This window comes from Gopherus flavomarginatus, chromosome 6, assembly GCF_025201925.1.
Source record: "Gopherus flavomarginatus isolate rGopFla2 chromosome 6, rGopFla2.mat.asm, whole genome shotgun sequence".
In the NCBI taxonomy this organism is placed as follows: domain Eukaryota; kingdom Metazoa; phylum Chordata; order Testudines; family Testudinidae; genus Gopherus; species Gopherus flavomarginatus.
The window spans coordinates 78,477,301-78,501,556 of record NC_066622.1 but is presented as its reverse complement, the minus strand read 5'-3'; the positions used below and the strand labels follow the sequence as shown (position 1 = coordinate 78,501,556).

The 24,256-nt window shown below is 40.7% G+C and overlaps 1 protein-coding gene across 3 annotated transcripts in view; it reads left to right on the top strand.

Annotated features, from left to right (window-relative positions):
* POLR3A (RNA polymerase III subunit A) overlaps positions 1 to 24,256 on the top strand; it is a 1,141,582-nt gene that overhangs the window by 1,083,126 nt on the left and 34,200 nt on the right. For 2 of the 3 annotated variants that reach the window (XM_050959980.1, XM_050959978.1), the window contains exons 1-14: positions 3,047 to 3,180; positions 4,550 to 4,685; positions 5,593 to 5,730; positions 7,371 to 7,542; positions 10,260 to 10,414; positions 11,655 to 11,894; positions 13,603 to 13,765; positions 13,988 to 14,124; positions 16,665 to 16,768; positions 17,446 to 17,587; positions 18,151 to 18,291; positions 21,047 to 21,116; positions 21,723 to 21,850; positions 23,761 to 23,899. In XM_050959980.1, the coding sequence (XP_050815937.1) occupies positions 3,137 to 3,180; positions 4,550 to 4,685; positions 5,593 to 5,730; positions 7,371 to 7,542; positions 10,260 to 10,414; positions 11,655 to 11,894; positions 13,603 to 13,765; positions 13,988 to 14,124; positions 16,665 to 16,768; positions 17,446 to 17,587; positions 18,151 to 18,291; positions 21,047 to 21,116; positions 21,723 to 21,850; positions 23,761 to 23,899 (1,909 nt within the window). In that variant the 5' untranslated portion in view covers positions 3,047 to 3,136. Of the gene's footprint in view, positions 1 to 3,046; positions 3,181 to 4,549; positions 4,686 to 5,592; positions 5,731 to 7,370; positions 7,543 to 10,259; positions 10,415 to 11,654; positions 11,895 to 13,602; positions 13,766 to 13,987; positions 14,125 to 16,664; positions 16,769 to 17,445; positions 17,588 to 18,150; positions 18,292 to 21,046; positions 21,117 to 21,722; positions 21,851 to 23,760; positions 23,900 to 24,256 lie in introns of those variants that run through there. The other variant, XM_050959979.1, reaches the window with a different exon arrangement.

Here is a 24,256-nt window from a genome sequence, read left to right as displayed (position 1 = left end):
CTGTCTTTAGCTTTTGGAGACACTGTTTCTTCAGTAGGTAGCTGTAGATATACCACTTCAGATGACATGTTGATATATTCTTGGTTCTTGATGTGTTCTTCATCTTGGTTAGTTTTTGATGCCTTTGAGTGGAAAAAATGTATTGTTTTTTTACTTTCATTTTCACTGTGACCTGTAACATATAAAAGAGATATGAATAAAGTGAATGTTTTGTTAGGATAATGCAAATTTAACATAAGGCTGAAGCAAGTTACACCAAAACACATTACAGGTCTAGATTTCTAAAAATATATATATATATAATTTTTAAAAATTGTATTTAATTTAAATTGACTTTTGAAAAGTAAGCCATCAGGGTATAAGAGGGAAGTCCTGTCATGGATCAGTGACTGGTTAAAAGATGGGAAGCAAAGGGTATGAATAAGTTATCAGTTTTCAGAATGGAGAGAAATAAATAGTGGTATCCCTAGGGGTCAGTACTGGGACCATTACTGTTCAACAGGTTCATAAATGATCTGGAAAAATGGGTAAACAGTGAAATGGCAAAATTTGCAGATGATACAAAACTACTCAAGATAGGTAAGTCCCATGCAGACTGCGAAGAGCTACAAAGGGATCTCACAAAACTGGGTGACTGGGCAACAAAATGGCAGATGAAATTCAATGTTGATAAATGCAAAGTAATGCACATTGGAAAACAATCTCAACTGTACATACAAAATGATAGAGCCTGAATTAACTGTTAAACACTCAAGAAAGAGATCTTGGTATCATTGAGTGGATGTTTTCAGAGAATTATCCACAATGTGCAGCGGCAGTCAAAAAAGCAAACAGAATGTTGGGAATCATTAAGAAAGGGATAGATAAGATGAAAAATATCTATTGCCTCTATATAAATCCATGGTACATGCACACCTTGAATTCTGTGTGTAGATCTGGTCACCCCATCCCAAAAAAGATATATTGGAATTGGAAAAGGTACAGAGATGGGCAACTAAAATGATTAGGGGTCTGAAATGGGAGGAGAGATTAAAGTGACTGGGAATTTTCAGCTTAGAAAAGAGATGACTAAGAGGGGATATGATAGAGGGCTATAAAATCTTGACTGGTGTGAAGAAAGTGAATAAGGAAATGTTATTTAATCCTTCACATAACACAAAAACTAGCAATCACCCAATGAAATTAATAGGCAGCAGGTTTAAAAAAAACAAAACAAAAGGAAGTATTTCTTCACACAACAAAGTCAACTCGTGGAACTCTTTGTCAGGGGATGCTGTGAAGACCAAAACTATAATAGGATTAAAAAACACTAGATAAATTCCTGGAGAATAGGTCCATCAGTGGCTATTAGCCAGGATGGGGAGGGATTCAACACTATGCTCTGAGTTTCCCTAGCCTGTTTGCCAGAAGCTGGGAATGCGCAACAGGGGATGGATCACTTGATGATTGATTACCTGGTCTGTTCATTCCCTCTGAAGCACCTGGCCTTGACCATTGTCAGAAAACAGGATACTGGGCTATATGAACCATTGGTCTGACCCAGTATGACTATTCTTATGTAAAAAATTATAATAAAAATATTTAGCACAGAAACTCTCCAACATAATGACCTCTCAAGATAGCAATGATGTGAGATAACAACCTTGGCAAATAATGCATTTTTAAAATCTTGGTCTACTAGGAAACATAGTTATATAAGCTTCCATTCACAGTCACAAATCTAGCATTCTGGAGCAAAGTCACTAAAATATAGTCCAACAAACAAATGCTTATTTAACGTGCTCCTCACTTTTGCCTCCACCACACCCCACTCACCAGTGTTGTCCTTGGTCAGTGCAGACTTAGAGTTCAGAGGTGCTTTCATGTGAATAGACCTCCCAGGTGGGGGGCAAGAAGACACCTTGCTCATACCTCCAGCTGCTCACTGTTCACTCTAGCCACTGCTGTTTGTTGTGTCACCGTTCACTTTGCCACTCTGTTGACAATAGCCCTGCACAGTCACCTTCTGTTGCCACTGTGACTTCTATGAGTTGGTCTCTTGAGGTTCCACCCAGCTCTCAGTGATTTCAGCTGAGCTCTCAGTGGGGGAACCTCGCTGCCCCCACAGCAGGGTTAAGCACTTAGACATGCTTTTACCATGGATTTCAGCTTCAGGCTCACTTAACAGAACAAAAGACTATCTATAGAGCCTAATCAGCTCTGTCTTTAAACAGTGGAGAGGGCAGGTCCCCACCCTTTCTTCTGATGCCCTCAATCAGCACAGGCTAAGTACAGTACTACTGCCCTTTACTCACACAATAACAACAACAACATTTCATTCTCCCCAACCCCCGCATTCAAGTGATTTGTAACCCAACCCCAGCCAAAATCTATCACTTGGGCAACAGAGTTTTGTTTGCTGGATACCTAGGAAGATTAGGTGTGACTGTAAATACAATCTGGTCCTGAAACCTTTCCCCCCCAGCCACAGCTCATCCCTAGCTGTCAGGGAGAGCTCATTTAGACTTTGCTTACAAATCATCATTTGAAATTATTAGGCTGCCCATCACCGAAATGAATGCACTGACACTGTCATAAAAAACAACAGCTGTATAAGGAAGCTAGTCTATGTTCATGCTTTTCAAATCTATTTACTTTTTCAGATACACGTATTTTATCATATACTGTATATGCTTTTAAAGTGTGTATTAATGTTTCAATTTCAATTCAATTTCCAAACAGTCACTAAATTGAAATGTAACTAGGTCACAAAACTGAAGGGGGATGCTGGGGAAATTCGGGGGAAGGGAAATCACTGTTTCGGGGTCTACAATAGTTGATCCCATCCGATCCAGCCCTGAGCAGCCTGAGCGGGCCTGCCCCTTGTAGCCAGCAGGTGTCGCTGCAGGGAGCGTCCGCAGCGTTGCAACTCGCTGTGCGCTGTTCCTCAGCTCCCCGCGCAGCTCGGGCGGTGCCTCTCCTTGTTGGCGGTGGGCGGGGCGAGGAGAAGGAGGGCGCTGAGCGGTCGGTGCCGCGAGCTCTGCAGTGGAGGGGGAGTGCGCGCGGCTCCGGCTCCGGCTCCGGCTCCCTTCTCTCCCACCCTCACCCCCCCGCCTCCCCTCCGTGCGGGCAGTTCCCGCGCCCCGCCGCCGCCATCATGGTGAAGGAGCAGTTCAGGGAGACCGACGTGGCCAAGAAAATGTGAGAGGCGGGGGCTGGGGGGCGCCGACTCGGGACGGCGGGGGGAGGGGTCAGACCCAGGTCGAAGGGGGGGCCCTGTGCCGCTGGATGGAGGGATTCAGCCCCAAGGATGGAGGGAGTGTTTGGGTGACCACCTGCAAATACTGATTTATGTTTGTGCCCTCTCTAAAGAGCACCTGTCTTTGTGCTCCAAGTGCATATGCTAGTGCTTAAGAATTACAGCAACATTAATGCATAATCGCAACTAGCCAGGGCTCCATGGTGGGGCTGGTTTATCTGGTTAACTTTTGTGTTTTAAATCGGTATTTAAACAAAAAAAAAAGCTGATCATATCAGGTACGTAACAGTGTTGGTGCATTGGTACATGTTTCTAGTCTGACATTGGGATCAGCTTAATGAAAGTCAGAATCAGCTCTTCTGAGCCTTTGGGTCTTGTTGGCCACAGTGGTTTCTAAATTATTTTATATAATGTATTTGTACGTATTCTGGTGGTTTGAGCGTTGGCCTGCTAAACCTAGAGTTGTGAGTTCAATCCTTGAGGGGGCCATTTAGGGATCCAGGGCAAAAATCTGCCTGGGGATTGGTCCTGCTTTGAGCAGGGGGTTGGACTTGATCAAGGGTAGGCAGCCTATGGCACGTATGCCAAAGGCAGCATGCCATCTGATTTTCAGTGGCACTCTCATTGCCCTGGTCCTGGCTGTCGGTCTGGGGGGCTCTGTGTTTTAATTTAATTTTAAATGAAGCTTCATAAACATTTTTAAAACCTTGTTTACTTTATATACAACAATAATTCAGTTATATATTATAGACTTATAGAAAGAGACCTTCTAAAAACATTTAAATGTATTACTGGTACATGAAACCTTAAATTAGAGTGAATAATTGAAGGCTTGTGTATTGTGTAATAAATGTATTACTGGTACATGAAACCTTAAATTAGAGTGAATAATCTGAAAAGATGCCGACCCCTGGATAAGATGATCTCCAGAGGTCCCTTCCAACCCTGATATTCTATGATTCTGTATAGGTGGGCTGGTTTAGTTAGAAAAGAAACCAAACACTGGTTGATTAACATGGGGGCAGAGTGGGGTTGGGTGGTGCTCCTTCCCTGCCACCTGTGAAGGCTGGTCCTGGGCTCTGTCATGACCCCCTGAATGATCCTATGGGTAACTCACAGTTTAGGGACCACTGCTCTGTAGTCTGTTGATGATCCTTAAATAACTATTAGCTGTAAAACAAAAATCTAATACACAGACTCATGTTCTTTTCCCAGAGATGGAAGTATAGTTTTGCTTTGTCTTTATTTTAACTCAAATTAGCTTCTGGTATATCTTTTTAAAATCAAGTTTTGTAATTTTTCATGTTCTAGAAGCCACATCTGCTTTGGCATGAAATCTCCAGAAGAGATGCGCCAACAGGCTCACATTCAGGTGGTTAGTAAGAACTTGTACAGCCAGGACAACCACCACTCTCCACTGCAGTATGGAGTACTGGACCATCGTATGGTAAGGATCATTGGTATTTCTTGGTTGGTTTTGTTTGGTTTTTTAGTGTGGAAATATTTTAAACGTTTATGAACAATGCTGAAATGAAAATTGAATTCCTCTGTACAGCCACAGAACCGGTGTGCCTGTGCAAGGTTCCACTTAAACTACATGAGCTGAAGAGAAATAAGGTGGTTATGTCTCCTTGGCTCTTCTGCTGAAATTGCCAGTTGCAATGGTGTCTTGTGATACAAGCACCTTTTCACTTGGAATGTGACTTGTGCATCAAACATTTCACACTGTTGTACAGATCAGGCAGACTCACTTTTGAGGCTGGACACACATTCCTCCTCATGCTTTTCATATGACCACAAAATAGCCACACTCCCTGAGGTACACGGCAGACATACCCAGAGTGTGATTTGCTGGTTGTATAGACAGCAGCATGGGTTTCAGCATGTGCTGTCAGTGCAAGTATGTACTCAGGGGGATCAGGTGGGGTTGTGCATCCTGCACTGAAATCCACGCTGATATATCCTTGCTGCTGTTAGCAACCTAGCCACATTAAAGCTAGTGTTGATATAGCTGCACAAGCTGCAAATCACATCAGCTGTACTGTGGACATACAGTTAGTACCATGTCACTGTAATAGTCTTTCCAGATGAATTGGGCTGAATGAGCAGGAGCAGTGCAAGATGCTCTGTTGCTGTGGAGATTGGATGTTGCATATGATGCTTTAAGTGTATTACCAGCTCTTGCTGACTGAGAGCAAGAGTTCAGAGTTGAAATAATCCAGAAGTCTTTCATGCGAGTGTACAGAGAATTGTCCACGGGCATGTTGACTGATTTAAGAGCAGCTGTGGTAGCTTCTTTAGTTCTCTCAGTTTGGTAATTGCAACTATAATGGTTTTGTGTCATTTCTTCAAAGGGTACCAGTGAAAAGGACCGTCCATGTGAAACATGTGGGAAGAATCTAGCTGACTGTTTAGGGCATTATGGCTACATTGACTTGGAGCTGCCGTGTTTCCATGTTGGGTACTTTAAAGCTGTCATAGGCATCTTACAGGTAAAATAATTTTCCTTAATTGGAAGGGACAGAAATTCTTATACCCAGTCTAAGGAGAGAGAGAGAGAGGTCAGAAAAGCTGAGGCTTCACTCCATTTGGATTATCCCTCTGGGAGCCATGAAAGAGATGATGGTATTTTATGTAGAACACTTTGTACAGTCACTGGTACAGAAGCTGATGTAAATGATAGGTTACAGACTATAGTTAATAGTTCTGCAATTTCACATTTGAGTTCCTTCAGAACTCTTGAGTGAATACCATCTGGTCTGGGGATCTATTACCGTTTAGTGTATCCATTTGTTCCAAAACCTCCTCTAATGACACCCCAATCTGGGACAGTTCCTCAGATTTGTCACCTAAAAAGAATGGCTCAGGTTTGGTAACCTCCCTCACATCCTCAGCCATGAAGACCAGTGCAAAGAATTCATTTACTTTCTCTGCAATGGCCTTGTCGTCCTTGAGTGCTCCTTTACAATCTGAATAGTCTAGTGGCCCTCATGGTTGTTTAGCAGGCTTTCTGCTTCTGATGTACTTTAAAAATTTTTTGCTATTTAAAATTTAGCTAGCTGTTCTTCAAATTCATTTTTGGCCTTCCTAATTATATTTTTACAGTTCATTTGCCAGAATTTTTGCTCCTTTCTATTTTCCTCATTAGGATTTAACTTCCACTTTTTAAAGGATACCTTTTTTCCTCTCAATGCTTCATTTACTTTGTTTAGCCACAGTCACATTTTTTTTTCGTTCTCTTATCCTGTTTTTTAATTTGGGGTATACATTTCAGTTGAACCTCTATTATGGTGTCTTTAAAAAGTTTCCATGCAGCTTGAAGGGATTTCACTTTTGGCCCCGTACCTTTTAATTTCTGTTTAACTTCATTTTTGTAGTCCCCCTTTCTGAAATTAAATGCTACAACTGCTGTGGTGTTTTCTCTGCCACAGAGATGTTAAATTTTATTATACTGTGTTCACTACTACCAAGCAGTCCAGCTATGTTCACCTCTTGGACCGGATCTATGCTCCATTTAGGATTAAGTCAAGAATTGCCTCTCCTCTTATGGGTTCCAGGACTAGCTGCTCCAAGAAGCAGTCATTTAAGGTGTCAAGAAACTTTATCTCAGTATCCTGTCCTGACATGACATTGTACCCAGTCAATATGGGGCTAATTGAAATCCCGCATTATTATTGAGGTTTTTTTAGTTTTTATAGCCTCCCTAATCATTTCAAAGTCACTGTCACTATCCTGGTCAGGTGGTTGGTAATATATTCAAATATTCTTCTTCTTAGAGCATGAAATTATTATCCATAGAGATTCTATGGTACATTTTTTATTCAAAGTTTGTCTCTTAAATGATGCCAATAAACTTAAGTTGTCTCTTTGCATGGACATTTAATTTCCTGCAGAACTTTTCTTAAAGAGAGCAAAGATTTGTTCTGTTGTCCAGAGTTTCCCAACTTGCTCCCATCTGTTGGGCAGTGTGCTGTACTTGGGTTCCCCCACTAAGGCAGTGACATTTCACCCCTGAAACTGCATGTATAACTGTGTGTGAAGAACTGTGGTATTCCTCATCATAATTTGTCCCTAATTACATATTTATTTCTCACTAACAAAAGAACAAGGGTTAATCAGTTGTTTGTTTTAGATGATCTGCAAGACCTGTTGCCGTATCCTGTTGTCCTCAGAGGAGAGAAAACAGTTTTTGGATTACCTGAAGAGGCCTGGTCTGACCTACCTGCAGAAACGAGGTTTAAAAAAGAAAGTCTCTGAAAAGTGCAGAAAGAAAAACACCTGCCCTTATTGTGGTGCTTTCAATGGTGAGTGTAGAAACTAGCAGTTGGTGGTTGGTATTTAGCATGACTGCTTTTTTTTTTTTTCCACTAGTGCCCAGCCTGTGAAGAGCATCACAATGTTGTGTTGTCTTTTCATCATTCAACAATCATCGATGTTTTTTCTAGATCTTAACCTACAGCTGACACTTAAACATAGGCTAAAACCCAAAAACCTTCTTGAGTGTACTAGACAATTGTTCAAAGCTGTGCTACAAGAAGTGGCATGAATCTACCTGATGACTATCCTATTCCTGCAAATATGAAGATTGATAGTCCTAATTTTGACCTAACTAAAGAGCCTGTTGTTCATAATTGTGCTTAGTCATCTTTGTGAAGCCTAATATGCTGTTGACCGTTTCCTGCAGTAATGAGTTTGACAAGTCAGTAATACTTAGCATAGAAGTGTTCCAGATGGAGTTATAATATTTGCAAATCATACTGATATTTGATTCATTGGTCAGTTATTGGGTAGAAAACCTTATGTGATTTGATTTTTTTCTTTTTTCTTCTTTTAAGAAAAAAATGTAAGTCTCTTGTGACTACTCTTAATACAAAATGAGTAACATTGCGGTTAAGTATTGTTAATATTACTATAGTGTTACAGCTTTGCAATTTTATAGTGACAATCTGATTTAGAATAGTCAGCATTTGAGTTCTCTTTAATGTAATGTGTCCAGCAACCCTCACTGTTTGTATTGCGGTAATAACTGAAGGTCTCACTCAAGAGGACTGGGGCTTGATAGTACTAGTAATGTACAAATGCATAGGAAGGCAGAGATTTAATAAGTGTGTTCCAATCCATGCATTTAAATCTATCTTTTTTGTCATGAATGCATTCGTGATGTTTGTGAACATGTCTTATAGCTGCCACTTCTGGTAACATTAAAATCATGTTTTTGTGACCATCTTTTTTTTTTTTTTTTAAATTTCACTTCCGTTCCAGTATGGTTTTTGGAAGCTAATATTTCATGACTGTCTAAGGTTAGAGAGGAGTTTTTTACATGAATTAAAAGCTACATCTCTTAGCCAAGCTTTCAGATGATACAAAACTCTCTGAAGAGCTGCTAAAACCAAGGCTTTTAAAAGTTGTTTTGGAAATAACTTGGGAAGGGAGGGAGCAAGGTAGTAATCAAAATGTAATTTTATTTCTTTAAGGTCTAGTGTGTCTCAGCTTCCTAGGGTAGAAATGAATACCCTGTGCTATTGGAAAAACCAAAAAATACTTGCTTTCCAGCAGTGTAAACATTCAATTTCAGCTATTGCATAAACTGCTATGTCAGACTTAATATTATCACTTGTTCCCCATTTTAGCAGTATTGAAGTCCCACACCTTGTGCAAGTAAAAATCAGTCACTGAAATTATACTTTAGAGCCTGTTTTCCCACCTCTAAAAAGAAGGTAATATTTGCCTTGAGTGTGTTGTAATGAATGCTTTTACAACAGTTCAAAAACATGAGGCTATGTTTTGGGGTCAGCTGTGTATATGTGGGGTTTCCTATATAAGTCAATATGTAGAGTCCATAACAGTTTTTGAAGCTAGATATGGCCTTAAAAAACACTGCAAAAACTTGAGATAATCTTTTAAATTCCTCTGTGTTGTGTTCCGTCATCCAGAGACACAATATATTGCTATTCATCTTGCAGAACCATCTATTTCCTTTAACACATGCACAGGAACAGGTTCTGAAAAGATGAAATGCTCATCAAATGAGCATCTCAATCTGCTGGACATGCAAAAACATTTTAAAAAGAAAAGAACAACCTCATCTGCGTTGTGAAGGTTTGGAGAGGTTAATTGAAGTGGTGGGGAAGTAGGTTAATATAGTTCAGTGGTTCTCAAACTTTTTTTTTACTGGCGACTGCTTTCACACAGCAAGCTTCTCAGTGCGACCCCTCCTAATAAATTAAACACACTTTTAAGTATATTTGACACCATTATAAACACTGGAGGCAAATTGGAGTTTGGGGTGGAGGTTAACAGCTTGTGACCCCCCCATGTAATAACCTCATGACCCCCTCAGTTTGAGAACCCCGATATGGTGTCCTTTTCCTTCTGGGGTCAGATGCTCACATGAGTCAGAAGTAGAAATTTGTTTTTCGGGGGATTTCTTGTTCTTTGAACTTTTTCCAACTAATGCAGCATCTAACTGATTTGGCAGTTATTGTTGATGCTTTTGTGTTTTATTTCCCAAATCGGTTTATGCTCATTTTCAATGAGCATAGGAGAACACAATTTGAGAGGACTAGCTGGTTCAAGGGCAGATAATGGTTATAGTGTCCTGCACACTTAAGTTACTGGCCACTCTGGATTAGTAATGATCAAAAGTTACTATCTGAATGACTTATGAGTGAAATGAGTTGGTGCACTCTGATCCACTTCCTAGTGCAAGACCATCTACATTGCAAAAACCCCATACCGCTGCTGAGGAGAGGTTGAATGGACATGTCGAGTGAGCCACCCTCTCATCCTTAGAAGTAGTCCAGGTCACAGCTGAGATGCACTGAACAGGCAATGTGGGGAAACTTTCATTGCTGCGGCTGTTGCTCCTCCTGTTCTGTGAACAGAAGCATCTGGTATCTAAAGGTGACCAGAGCCAGCACCTTCCCCTAATGCTATGTTCACTAAAAAAAATTGTAAATTTTTTTTTAGAAGAATAGCTCAAGAATTGGTGGGTTTTTTTAACAAAATTGTCTTCTTGTAGGTACTGTAAAGAAGTGTGGCTTATTGAAGATAATCCATGAGAAGTACAAGACCAATAAGAAAGTGGTGGATCCAATAGTATCCAGTTTCCTTCAGTCCTTTGAAACTGCCATAGAACATAACAAAGAAGTAGAATCCTTGCTGGGGAGAGCTCAGGTGAATTAGTGTGTCTACCAGTGCCTGTTTTGACAGTACTTAAATTTTCTGCTAACTTTGATACATAAATTCCTGAATGATGAGCTGAAGTATTTAGTATAGGGGTAAAGGACTAGTGCTGGTCCAGCCTTTGGATATGTGGAGAGGAGAATTTGAAGAACAATTACCATACTACCTGGCTGAGGGAGATGTTAATGATTTCTGCAAGGAGCAGCATCTTTAACCAGTCAAGTAATTGTGGTACACAGTTTCTTGCATGCAAAAGATAGGGATTCTCCTGGTATAGGATCAGTGGCAGTCAGTGAACAAAACTTAGTGGTGAAATCATGGTGACAGGAAGCAGAGAAGAAATTTAGGCTACTGCAGACTATCTCTGGGGACAGTTACCTTCAGTCACTGTCTTGAATATTTGTAATACTCCATAAACCCTACCTATGATTGGAAGAGCTGAGAACTGAACAGGAAGGAGTGACCAAAGTATAGTACAAGAATATATATAGTTTTCGTGGTTTTGCTGAGCTTGGCATTGTATGTGGGTTTTCCCTTGGATTTTAACAGGTCACTCAGTTCTTGGTATGGATGTTTGGAAAATGCAAATAGAAAACATTGTGATACAGAGTTTGTGTGTCTCTCCAATTGCAGTAGGGCAGCTTTATAAAGACAGGCATTTCTTGCCGGCTTTGTGTTTATTGGTGAATTGTGAAATGTCAGCAATGTATTATTCTTCAGTCAGGAAAAAAAGGTTAGGTTTAGCAAGTTATTTTAAAATTAATGAAATTATGTAGGATATAATGCTGTAATCTGTGACCTCTAGTAATTGAAATTGGTGGTAATTATACCTTACTGCAAGCATGTTATAAGATGATTACATTGCTTGGCAAGTAATGATGAAATACACTATTTCCAGTTTAGATTTCTGTCTCTAGATTAGTTGTTACAGTAGTTAGTTTTCTATAGCAATACGAGTAAGAGGAGAAGCTTGAGGGAAAGAATCAATGAGCCAGAGTTTACTGGGACTGCAGTTCTAAATAAACAAACCAAAAGACATATTTGTTTTTGTTTGCCTTTAAGAATAACTTCCTCTACATATGGTTTTTTGTTTTGTTTTTAAATCGACTTTTTACTTGAGCAATTGGCAGAGAAGGGTGGCAAATGAAGTAAACACTATTAAGATGTAGCCAAAAATGAGCTGTTATGCCCTTGAAGGTTGCAATATGACTTTCTTCTTTTAATTTTGTAGGAGAACTTGACTCCTTTAATGGTGTTGAACCTCTTCAAAAGAATCCCAGCAGAAGATATACCTCTGCTTCTGATGAATCCAGAAGCAGGAAAGCCTTCAGACTTGCTACTGACACGACTCCTGGTACCTCCCTTGTGCATCAGACCCTCTGTTGTGAGCGACTTGAAATCTGGCACCAACGAAGATGACTTGACGATGAAGCTTACAGAGATAATTTTCCTCAATGATGTAATCAAAAAGGTGAGCCTGCCTGCAACTGCTGCTCTTTTAAAAAATAAATAAATAAATAAAAGGCTGGATTAGACTTGGGGGTAATTGGTTTTACTTTACTTCATTCTGACTTCAGCGTAAGATACAGCTGCAGTATTTGGCCCTATGTGAAATGGCATGGAATGGTGGACTCAGATTGAGCTTTCTCTTGGTGTTTGGCTCTTGGTGTTACACCAGCGTGTTAGTGACCTGCTAAACGTGGACTGGACTAATTGCTTTTCCTGAAGTATTCTCATTATGCTACATTTAGCATGTTTTGTGATGACTGTTGCCCTTGATGGAAGCACAAGGAAATAATAGTTCATAGGCCCAGAAATTCACACACCCTTCTTTACCCATATGCTTTCTTATTTTATACCTCTCTGTCTCTCTCTGCCGGGGAAGGCCTTCCAGCTTCCCTTCTGATGTGTATGGGAGCCTGTCTTTTTTTCCTCTTTCTCTACCCCATCACTCTTAAGAATTCAAGTCAGTTACCATTCTTGCTTAGTTAAGGACCGAAAGGGATGCTGGAGCTAGTCAAGTCTGTCACCTAGTTGGAAGGGCTGTTGTGCAGCTCAGCAGCTTTCTTTTTGCCCCAGGCCAGTATTTCCCAGACTTCTGAAAGCTGATCTCTCCCTCTCACTTCTTTCTACTCTTCCATGTAGTCTTCAAAGCCTACCCAAAATGAGTAGCTTATTGGGCTTGTTTGCATGTAGAGTTTCACCAATTTTAATTTTTTTTTTTAAACCACTGCAAAAGATTGTCTGCACACATTTTTTTTGGGTTAAACCAGATTTACTTGGGTTTAGTTTAAATTGATTAGGAACAAGTTTAAGTTAAATAGAAATAAGTGATTTAATGCAGTGCAACTAAATCTGTGAAGAAAAGTGCATCGATAAAGGGAGTTAGCACTCATTTAAATCAATGGGGCATTTCCCAGCTCAGAGCTATTTCAGCTGTCTGCTAACTCAGGCAGACATGAGTTATATTCAGGTCGTGCTTCCATGGTTGTATTTCAACAGTAACAGCTAGAAACTTTTTTTAAAAACTGAAACTGGAGAACAATTGAGAAGCTTGTTCACCATCCCCCAAAAGTTAGTCCTTTTTATCTCCAATTTTTCTCCCACATTGGGAAATGCTGCTCTAGGTTGTGTGTGCTGTCTCCCGGGAAAAAGAGAAACTAGCACTGGGTTATAACCTGTTTCTCTGCAAGATGTTGCGCAACAGAACTATATCCTCAGATTGGCTTAACCTGTTGTTCCAGCTTAGTTTCTGCCACAGAGATGCAGGATTGAAATCTTGAGTGATGGTCTTTGCCCGGAAGAGGGCTGAACACAATGGAATTTTGTTTGCCACCACTCTAAGTTAATTGTTTAATGAATCTCGTCTCCACAGCATAATCTTTGTATTATACATTTAAGTATTAAAATGGTCAGTCAATCAAACAAACACAAATCCTTTAGTTTGTCATTAATCAGAAGCTGATTTTGCCAGAAGGAAAATGTGTGGTGCCAACTTCTGCTCAGTTACATCCGTGCAGCATTCACACATGAACAGAATGTGGCCCACTGTTCCTTATAGTGAAGGTGCCAATGTCTTGTTGATTTAGTGTGATGCAAAGCTTTCTGAAAAATTTGTTCAATGCCAATTTTGTGTGTCACTAAATTTGTTTTGTGAAATGGGTAATTGTCTTGTTTAGCATAGGATATCGGGAGCCAAAACACAGATGATAATGGAAGACTGGGACTTCCTACAGCTGCAATGTGCCCTCTACATTAACAGTGAGCTCTCTGGAATTCCTCTTAACATGGCACCCAAGAAATGGACCAGAGGTTTTGTTCAAAGACTCAAAGGGAAGCAGGGTATGTCTAAATTCTTCCTTTCCCACCTCCCAAAAGTTTTTTTCATTGGTTTGTGTTTTTTAGCCAAAACGGTTGCCATTGCATAGTGATCAGGTCAGTGTTTGTAGATCAAGCTAGCAAGGCTTTCCCTGTATGATGTGCCTACTGTGCTGTATTAACACTTTACCATTTTGTATAAGGGTACTGTTTTCCCAGCTAGTTTTAAGTTGCTTTATTTGTTAGGTCGGTTTAGAGGCAATCTGTCCGGAAAGCGAGTGGACTTCTCAGGCAGAACAGTCATTTCACCTGACCCCAACTTACGAATAGACGAAGTGGCTGTGCCTGTTCACGTTGCCAAAATATTAACATTCCCTGAAAAAGTAAGTGGTGTGAAACTGAAATTCTTTTCATGCATTTTTCTGCATTGTCCATTGTGGGGTTCAAATCACTGGAGAAAAAGGGAGTCAATAGTGTGTGCGCACACACACACACACACACACACACACACACACACACACACACACACACACACACACACACACACACACACACACACACACACACACACACACACGAAGAATGGCATGCAGCTTCAGGTACTCAGTGCCTCCAGTCAGCACCAGAAGGCCAGTGGCATAGGTTCATTGTCCATTGTAAAGCTGAGTTCTTTCACGAAGCAAGACAATGGGAATGCTTGATGCAGACTGTGAGGAGAGAGGCCTGAAGGGACAATCCTGAAAAACAACGAAGTTAGTTTTGCCCAACCCATTTTAAGTTTTTGTACAACTTCATATATGTTACTGGGTGTCAGAATGAAAACTGGCTTTGTACGTATTTCTAAAAAATCACTCCTTTCGCATCTTACTCTTTCTGTGATCGTGTCTGTACTTTTTTTTCTCATTGCTCTGATTAATTGTGTACCACAAAATAGACCCAGCTGTGTAATGAGGTTGAGTCAGCTTTGCTAAAGAAAACTGTTCACATTTCTTCTTTAAAATTCTAATATTACTTTTGTGTTAACATAGACTTTTTTGCATTTTAACTAGGGCTGTCAATTAATCACAGTTCACTCATGTGATTAACTCGAACTAATCGCCATTTAAAAAATCGCGATTAATCACACTGTTACTGATAGAATACCATTTATTTAAATATTTTTGGATGTTTTCTACATTTTCAAATATTTTGATTTCAGTTACAACACAGGATACAGAGTGTACAGTGTTCACTTCATATTTTTTGTTATAAATATTTTCACTGTAAAAATGATAAATATTTTCAATTCACCTCATACAAGTACTGTAGTGCAATCTCTTTATTGTGAAAGTGTAATTTACAAATGTGGATTTTTTTTTGTTACATAACTGCTCTCAAAAACAAAACAATGTATAACTTTAGAGCCTATAAGTCCACTCAGTCCTCCTCCTTATTCTATCAATCACTAAGACAAACAAGTTTGCTCACATTTATGGGAGATACTGTTGTCTGCTTCTTATTTACCGTGTCACCTGAAAGTGAGAATAGGTGCTTGCATGGCATTTTTGTAGCTGGCATTGCAAGGTATTTGTGCCAGATATGCTAAACATATGCCCCTTCATGCTTCGGCCACCATTCCAGAGGACATGCTTCTGTGCTGATGACACTCATTTTTATTTAAAAAAAATAAATAAATAAAAGCATTAATCAAATTTATGATTGAACTCCGTGGGGGAGAATTTTATGTCTCTTGTTCTTTTACATCCACATTCTATCATATATTTCATGTTAATGGCAGTCTTGGATGATGACCCAGCGCATGTTTATATTAAGAGTACTTTCACAAAAGATTTGACAAAACACAAAGCTGGTACCAGTGTGACATTTCTAAAAATAGCTACAGCGCTCAGGTTTAAGAATCTGAAGTGCTGCCCAAAATCTGAACGGGCCAAGGTGTGGAGCATGCTTTCAGAAGTCTTAAGAGATGCGGAAACCACAGAACCCAAACCACCAAAAAAGAAAATCAGCCTTCTGCTGGTGTTATCTGACTCAGATGATGAAAATGAACATGCGTCGGTTCACTGTGCTTTGGATCGTTATCGAGCAGAGCCCATCATCAGCATAGATGCATGTTCTCTGGAATGGTGGTTGAAGCATGAAGGGACATATGAATCTTTAGAGCATCTGGCACATAAATATCTTGCGATGCTGGGTACAAGGTGCCATTTGAATGCCTGTTCTCACTTTCAGGTTATATTGTAAACAAGAAGCGGGCAGCATTATCTCCAGCAAATGTAAACAAATTTGTTTGAGTGATTGGCTGAAGTAGAACTGAGTGGACTTGTAGGCTGTAAAGTTTTACGTTTTTATTTTTGAATGCAGTTATATTTTTATACATAATTCTACATTTGTAAGCTCATCTTTCATGATAGAGATTGCACTACAGTACTTATATTAGGTGAATTGAAAAATACCTTTTTTTTTTCCCACCATGCAAATATTTGTAATAAAAAAAATAAAAATAGTGAGCACTATACACTTCGTATCCTGTGTTGTAATTGAAATCCAATATATTTGAAAATGTAGAAAACATCCAGAAATATTTACATGGTATTGTTATTGTTTAACAGCGTGATTAATTTTAATTGCTTAATAGCCCTAATTTTAATGTAGATCCCAGCATTTTTAGAGAGCTTTTCAAGCTTCCCTCTATTTGTGAATTTGGCCAGCAAGCTATGCATTCCAGTTCACTCAACAGTCTTGCCTCCGTAAGGTCAAGATTGGCTTGTATTTTTCTTCTCTTCCCCTTCCTCCAGCAGCTTAAAATATGAAGGGACAACTACCATTAAACTGATCCTGAAAATCTGAAAGCACAAACCCAAGGAATAGCAAGTGGTGTTTAAAATGTCTCGCTTGTTTCTAACTGGTACAGTACATGTTGCAGGTGAACAAAGCTAACCTAAATTTTATGAGGAAACTCGTACGGAACGGTCCCGAAGTTCACCCTGGAGCTAATTTCATTCAACAGAGGCACACACAAATGAAAAGGTACTTATCTGTAAAGGTTCACGTTCCACCTACCACCACTACTTGATTTAATTGTTTGAAGTGAAATCAGCAGATTATCATCATTGGGACTCATCCGGTTTTTTGGTTTTTTTTGTTTGTAATCTTCAATAAAGAATATAAACAATATTCCATGACCTAAAGGTAGCTTGTGCAAGCAAACATGACCATAGATAAATCCTTCTATTAGAACATTTTGGTAGGCATAGATTCATTGTCATTGCTAGTAAGCGACGGTTCGATTGCTACATGTCAATGACGTACCCCGTTTGCTGATAACTTAAAACTAATAAATTTTCTTTAAGAAAGTTGATTTTTCATGAATATCCTGTGTTTGCTGACTGCTCCATGTTTGCCATGGAGAATGATGTAGCTATTTGCTGAGTTAACATAACTCTACTGTATCTTTGATATTAAACTGACCTCAGTCCTTATTTAAAACTTTTGTGAAAAACCTTGTCCCTCAGTTGCACTCAGTGACAGAGACACTGTTAATATTTAATAAACTTGAAGAACGCATGTCTGGTTCAAAGTGGCCGTCACTGGAGACTTCTTAAGAAATCAGAGTACAAATAAGAGACAACTAAAGAGCATCCTATTTCTTTGGGGGGGGGGTTTCCAAGAGATTTTGACTCTATTGATGTGTTTTTTATTTCAAGGTTTTTGAAATATGGAAACCGTGAGAAGATGGCTCAGGAGCTCAAGTATGGTGACATTGTAGAGAGGCATCTCATAGATGGCGATATAGTTCTGTTCAACCGACAGCCCTCTCTGCACAAGCTGAGCATCATGGCTCACATAGTGAGTATACACACAGCCTGGCTATCATGTAACTTTAATCTTTAGTGGTTTAGTTTTGTTTGTTAATTTCTCACTCAAACTGTGTTGATTTTTTGCATCTTAAAACACTACGTGGAAATGATCCAAACAAAATAGTTTTGTGCTTGTGCATAGGAGTCAAAGTGAAACCGAGCAGTCTTTTATTCAAATTCCACTGATTTTACATTTGTTCATGTATATATGCATATCAATAGTTGTAAAAATAAAAAAAAATGCAGTGTTATAAGAACCCTGGTATCTAAGAACATGCTGCATCTTGTACTTTGCAAGTAATGTTGCAGGGTCAAGGGGTTAGTAAATAAATTCACTCAGCTTTGGTTAAGTGACTTGGTAAGCCTCCACCAGTTACTGTGTAAATTAAAACAAGTAATTAGATGTATCATCTCGAGTCTTTTTTTATATTTTAAAAAAATGTAAAAGCACAGCTTGCAAGGAAAGCACTCTCAAAACTTGTAGATTCTGGAACCTTGTAAATTTGATGAGATTCACTGTGTCTGTGGCATCACTTCTTATCTCTCTTGCAGGCGAGAGTAAAGCCCCACAGGACCTTCAGGTTTAATGAATGTGTCTGTACACCATACAATGCTGATTTTGATGGAGATGAAATGAATCTTCATCTTCCTCAAACAGAGGAGGCCAAAGCAGAAGCACTGATTCTCATGGGGGTAAATGGAGTATCTTACTGTCTGGCTTGTGGTAGTGTGATAATGCATTTCTGTATGAGCAGCACCCTGTATTTTTCAGTTGCCAGTGAGAGCTGCATTCTTCAAGTAGACCGCTTGACAGCTTCAAGAGACCAATGCTAAATTCTGCAGCCAACTGAAATATTCTGTGCTAGTGTTAAGGCACCTTCAGAAAATTGTTTGTTTGAGGCATCACAGTGATACCTACTTAATATCCCTGAAAACGTGGTTTGTTCTGAGTGCATTTCTTCCTGTAGTGACATGCTGCAGAAATGAGGGGCTTTTGCTGTGGAACGTATTTTACCTTATGCCACCATACATAATCTTCTCCCAACTGATAAGGCAACAGTGGGGCAGTGACTTCCCTTTTCAAAAGTAAGTTGGGACTTGATGCCCATAGTTTAGACATGGCCTACAGCAGCATAACTACAGCACCATAGCTATGCTGCTGTAACCCCCAGTGTAGATGCAGACTGTAACGGTGGGGGAGGGTTTTCAGTCACTGTAGGAACTCCATATCTCTGAGCGACAGTAGCTAGGTTGATAGAAGCATTCTCCGTTGACTTATCTGTGTCTACACTGGGGTTTAGGTTAGCATAGCTGTGGTGCTCAGGTGTGGATTTTTCATCACAAGGGCTGTTGGTATCTAGACCAAATTTTGAGTGTAGACCAGCCCTTAGGAGCCAATTGAGTGTTATGTAAAGCAGTGGCAAGTGCATCTGAGAAGACCCTACTGGGGAGACTCATGCTGTACCCTGACATTGGCTCTAGATATATGGGAGATCACTAGCAGCTACTTCACCTTCAGACTAGCAATTACTCATGCTAGGGATTGAAGTTTTATAGTATGTCTCCGATATCTTCAGGCTACCAAGACTACAGCCACACAGGACCCAGATCAGATTTAAGAAGTGAGGAAGTAGCCAATGTAGGCACTTGATGAAACAGATCAATGACGTGGTCATCAAATTCACAACTTTACAAGAGCCACCAACAATACTATCCGTTGTACTTGTAATTTGACTAATGACTTGACCTATCAATTCAAGGACTGTCAGTAGAAACTCTTCCTCCCCCTCTGACCAAAGATCTGTTACAGTTAGACTCAACAGTCTTGCTAATGAGCCATGTGACATAGATTTGTTGTTCATCTCTCTCTCTGGTTTTACTTGTGTGTTTGGGAATCTACCTTTCCTGCATCTGTCGATTTCACCACACACACGCGCGCATGCGTTTGGAAAGTAACCTCCCAAATGTGCCAGGGTTGCCTGACATTTTTTTTCTATGAGTAAAACTTGTTTGTATATATGCCATCCCTCTCGATCCCCAGATCTGGTGGCTGGTGCTGAACACGCAGGTTGCAAGGGAGTATGTATCTTTCCATGTCTTTCCCTAACCTAATCTATAGCTTAGGGCTTGTCTACATCACAAAGTTGCAGCGCTGGTGAGGGGGTTACAGCGCTGCAACTTAGGAGGTGTACACATCTGCAGGGCATCACCAGCGCTGCAACTCCCTGTTTGCAGCGCTGGCCGTACTCCCGTTTTGTCTCGGGTGTAGAGGATCCAGCGCTGGTGATCCAGCGCTGGTAATCAAGTGTAGACACTTACCAGCGCTTTTCTTGACCTCCGAGGAATAAGCAGGTATCCCAGCATACCTGAGGAAGCCTCTGGTAATCAAGCAGGTCTCCTTCCCCGGTTTGCTCTCGCGTTCCCCGAATGCCCGTGCAAGCAGGTCTCCTTCCCTGCGGTTTGCAGGGGGCTTCGGGGAACGCGAGAGCAAACCGCGGCGAAGCTGGTCTCCTTCCCCGGTTTGCTCTCGCGTTCCCCGAACCCCCGAGCAAGCAGGTCTCCTTCCCTGCGGTTTGCAGGGGGGTTCGGGGAACGCGAGAGCAAACCGTGGCGAAGCTGGTCTCCTTCCCCGGTTTGCTCTCGCGTTCCTCGAACCCCCGTGCAAGCAGGTCTCCTTCCCTGCGGTTTGCTCTCGCGTTCCCCGAATCCCCGAGCAAGCAGGTCTCCTTCCCTGCGGTTTGCTCTCGCGTTCCCCGAATCCCCGAGCAAGCAGGTCTCTTTCCCTGCGGTTTGCAGGGGGGTTCGGGGAACGCGAGAGCAAACCGCGGCGAAGCTGGTCTCCTTCCCCGGTTTGCTCTCGCGTTCCCCAAACCCCCGTGCAAGCAGGTCTCCTTCCCTGCGGTTTGCTCTCGTGTTCCCCGAACCCCCGAGCAAGCAGGTCTCCTTCCCTGCGGTTTGCAGGGGGGTTCGGGGAACGCGAGAGCAAACCGCGGCGAAGCTGGTCTCCTTCCCCGGTTTGCTCTCGCGTTCCCCGAACCCCCCTTGAAGCCGCCCAACAGCGCTGCAGTGTGGCCACATCTAACACCACTTGCAGCACTGGTTGCTGTAAGTGTGGCCACTCTGCAGCGCTGGCCCTATACAGCTGTACTAATACAGCTGTAACAACCAGCGCTGCAAAATTGTAGATGTAGACATACCCTTAGATGTGTATGTGTATTAGCTGTAGGGAGAGGATAGGGTCTAGAACTAGGGTTTCCTCCAGTTTACAGGATTTGTCCCAGAGTAAATCCTAACACTTAAGGTATGGGATTGGGCCTTTAATGTTTGTTACAAGCTCTGCCTTGAAAGGTCTGTTCTTTCAATTGTATTGCAATAGTAATGTATGTTAAATTAATCTTCTCTACAGAATATTTCAGGTATACTCATTTTTCATTCTTGTGTTCTACAGACCAAAGCAAACTTGGTAACACCAAGAAATGGAGAGCCTTTGATTGCTGCTATTCAAGATTTTCTTACAGGTCTGTATGTAAGGATCATTTTAGAGATGTGTTTGACTTAAATGTTTCTTTTTTTGAAAATCAATAATGTCCCATATAAATTTATAAATGAAATTTAAAAAAAAAACAAAAAACTTTTGCCCTGTTGAAAGACGTATCAAAATGGGTTACCTGACTTTGAAGCAATGAAACTGATGCTTCACAGGGCTTTTCAATTATAATTTGGCATGAAGGGGTTACTTGTACCAGTTGCGTTAAAAAAATGTTACCTTTAAGTTAATGGTGTCACTTATGTGTCTGCAAGGTTATTTAATGTTATAGGAAACATCCAGAGGGTATATCAGTGGCCAGAGACTTCATAAGGAAGAGGATGTTTTGATAGCAATTCTCAGATGGTCTTTTAGACTTTAAATCTAATAGGAGAAAAAATAATTTTTTACATTTATAAATTGCTGGTACAGGGCTTCATTTAAAAATCATAAGTGCAGGGAAAGAATTTAGAGCCAATATTACATCTGCATTGCTGTGATCTGTATCAAGTGGATAACGTGGTCAGAGTAATGCATAACATGCAATCATTTTAAATTTTACTTCAGCCTGTCAGGTTAACCTTTTTTCACGTTCCAGGTGCCTATCTTCTCACACTAAAAGACACCTTTTTTGACCGAGCCAAGGCCTGTCAAATTATTGCTTCTATCCTGGTTGGCAAGGATGAGAAGATTAAAGTTCTCCTTCCACCCCCAGCAATCCTAAAGGTGTGTGGTCCTGTTGAGTTTTGTTTTTAAACTGTTGCAAAGATTTTTGGCTCTGATTTCTCTTGCACGTTATGCGTACTTGACCCATTCTCACAGCTGCCAAAAGACAGAATTTTAGCGACAGTTGTTTTTAGAGTGGTTACTTGTGCTGTAAACTTATTGTGCATGGAGATGGAGAAAGAAGCAGGTCTTGATGCTGCTGCTTTACCTTCACAATAGATCTTGCAGCATGCTTTGAGGATTATAAGTCAGGGCCATGGGTAGCGAAAAGTGGTGCAATCTAGGGAGAGTAACTAGAACTCTGCAGCCTACCTGTCTTGCTGCAGTATGCAATCCATCTGCCCCAAATCATCAGTGCTTTGGCTCTCCACTACGCTGAGTCAGCTATGCATATTGGCATGATGAGGGTTCCTTATGGTCCTGCTGCCTCAACATACCTACTGTGGTTTGAAAGAGGGGAACTGTAATCTGATATATTTTGAGCAAGCTCCTTAAACCAGGAATATAGATGCAGGTGAAGTTCTTCACAGACATGAGGGGTTGGAATGCAGCAGGTGATTGTCCCCTCAGAGCCTATACTTTGCAATTTCACTGACCCCAGTCCTGATGGGATTTCACGCAGGAGTTAGTGGGGGCTGCATGTTGGTGCATCAGTACTCGAATGGATCATCTGGTACTGATATTTTAGCTGCTGCCACCTCCATGCATTGAGGAGTCCTGTGGATTCAACACAGATGGTTTTAGTGAAAAGGAACTTGATCTTCATCTTTCCCATTCAGTCTCCTGCCCCCCTCCCCACATTCCTACTGACTTGTCCTCAGCTCCTACACCACAATACAAGTAACACCATGGGGAGTCTAGAGCATTTAAGACAGTGGAAAACATCCTAGGGACCCTGGGGGACTTTTAGCGGGGTAGTGGAGCTTGAGCTTGGGGAGCAGGATCAGGGATAGAAGAAGTGGAGCTAAGAAGAGCTCTGCTCCACAGCTGCCTATGGTCCTATTTCATATTCAACTGCACAATCTTCATTCTGATGACATAATTAAGTTTATAACATGGCGTTTATACATCACCAGTGTATATGTGTCCGGAGAAAAGTCATGCACTTTTTATTGTGATGTAGAGGAATTTTTGATGTTTGTGTTCTGATTATCTGCTTAATCGGTTATTAAGTAAATGACTTGCAAATGAACATGTGTACTGATACCTAGAGTGATCTTAAAATTGATACTCTCCAGCACATGGATATTTAATTATTAATGTGTTCAGAGGATAGGGGAATTGGAGCATCCAAGGATGATGATCATCTAAAGCAAAGATCAAAACATTTATGGGAAGTCAGTTTTGAGGTGAGCTAAAGGTTTTCCTTTGTAACAAGACACTGAGTCTGACAATAACATTTTGCCAAATGTTTTAGATGTTTGTGTCAGCTGCTTATGTTGGCTAGCTGTATTTCATCTGGGTCAAGTACACAATAATGTGATCTCTAAGCCAAATGCACACTTATTCACAAAAGTGCTGTATATTGAACAAGAGAAACCAGATTTACAGCACTGTAAATGTGGAGAATGAGGTGAAGCTGGCAATCATCTACATTTTATATATATATTTTTTTTATTTCAACCAGTGTCAGGGACGTGGCGGTGTGGAGGGAGTAGTCATTCATTTGCACATCTGCCCTCTGTCCTTCATCCAAAAATATTTAAGTTCCGGTTCCTTGGGGTAGTGGGGTTTCTGTTCTCACTTAAGTGAATAATGGCAGACATCTCCACAAACTGACTGGCACAGGTTGTTCCGTCAAGATATTAACCACAGTTTTAAAGCAGCATATTGAAGTTGGCTGTTTTGGTACTATAACCCTATCAAAAACATTCTGACTGTTTCTGATTGTTTCCCTTTGTTGCCTTCAGCCTGTAACCTTGTGGACTGGAAAGCAGGTCTTCAGCCTCATTCTGAAACCTAGCGATGACTGTGCTGTGAAAGCGAATCTCCGAACCAAAGGAAAACAGTACTCTGGCAGAGGGGAGGATCTGTGTGTCAATGATTCTTGTGAGTGACCTTGCCTGCTCAACTGCTCCTCAATTATGAGTTCATAACAAATCTGCGCCAGTGACTACTTTTCTGTTACTGGTCTGTAACTGAGTTCACAGCAGGGAAATGTGACTGAAGAAAATGCTGTTAAATGCTATTTTTCACTGTTAAACATGAAAATGCAAGTAAAATATGCAAGAATGTGACTATTTGATTCACATACAAAATAGGCAATTTCTCAAAAGTTGTTGTTTGCTAAGACACAGAACACTACAGAAAAATCGTGAATTTTATTAATAAAATATTTATATAGCACTTAACTTGTCATGACACCTTACAGAGATTTTTAAAATAAAACAGTCTCTGCCCCAAAGA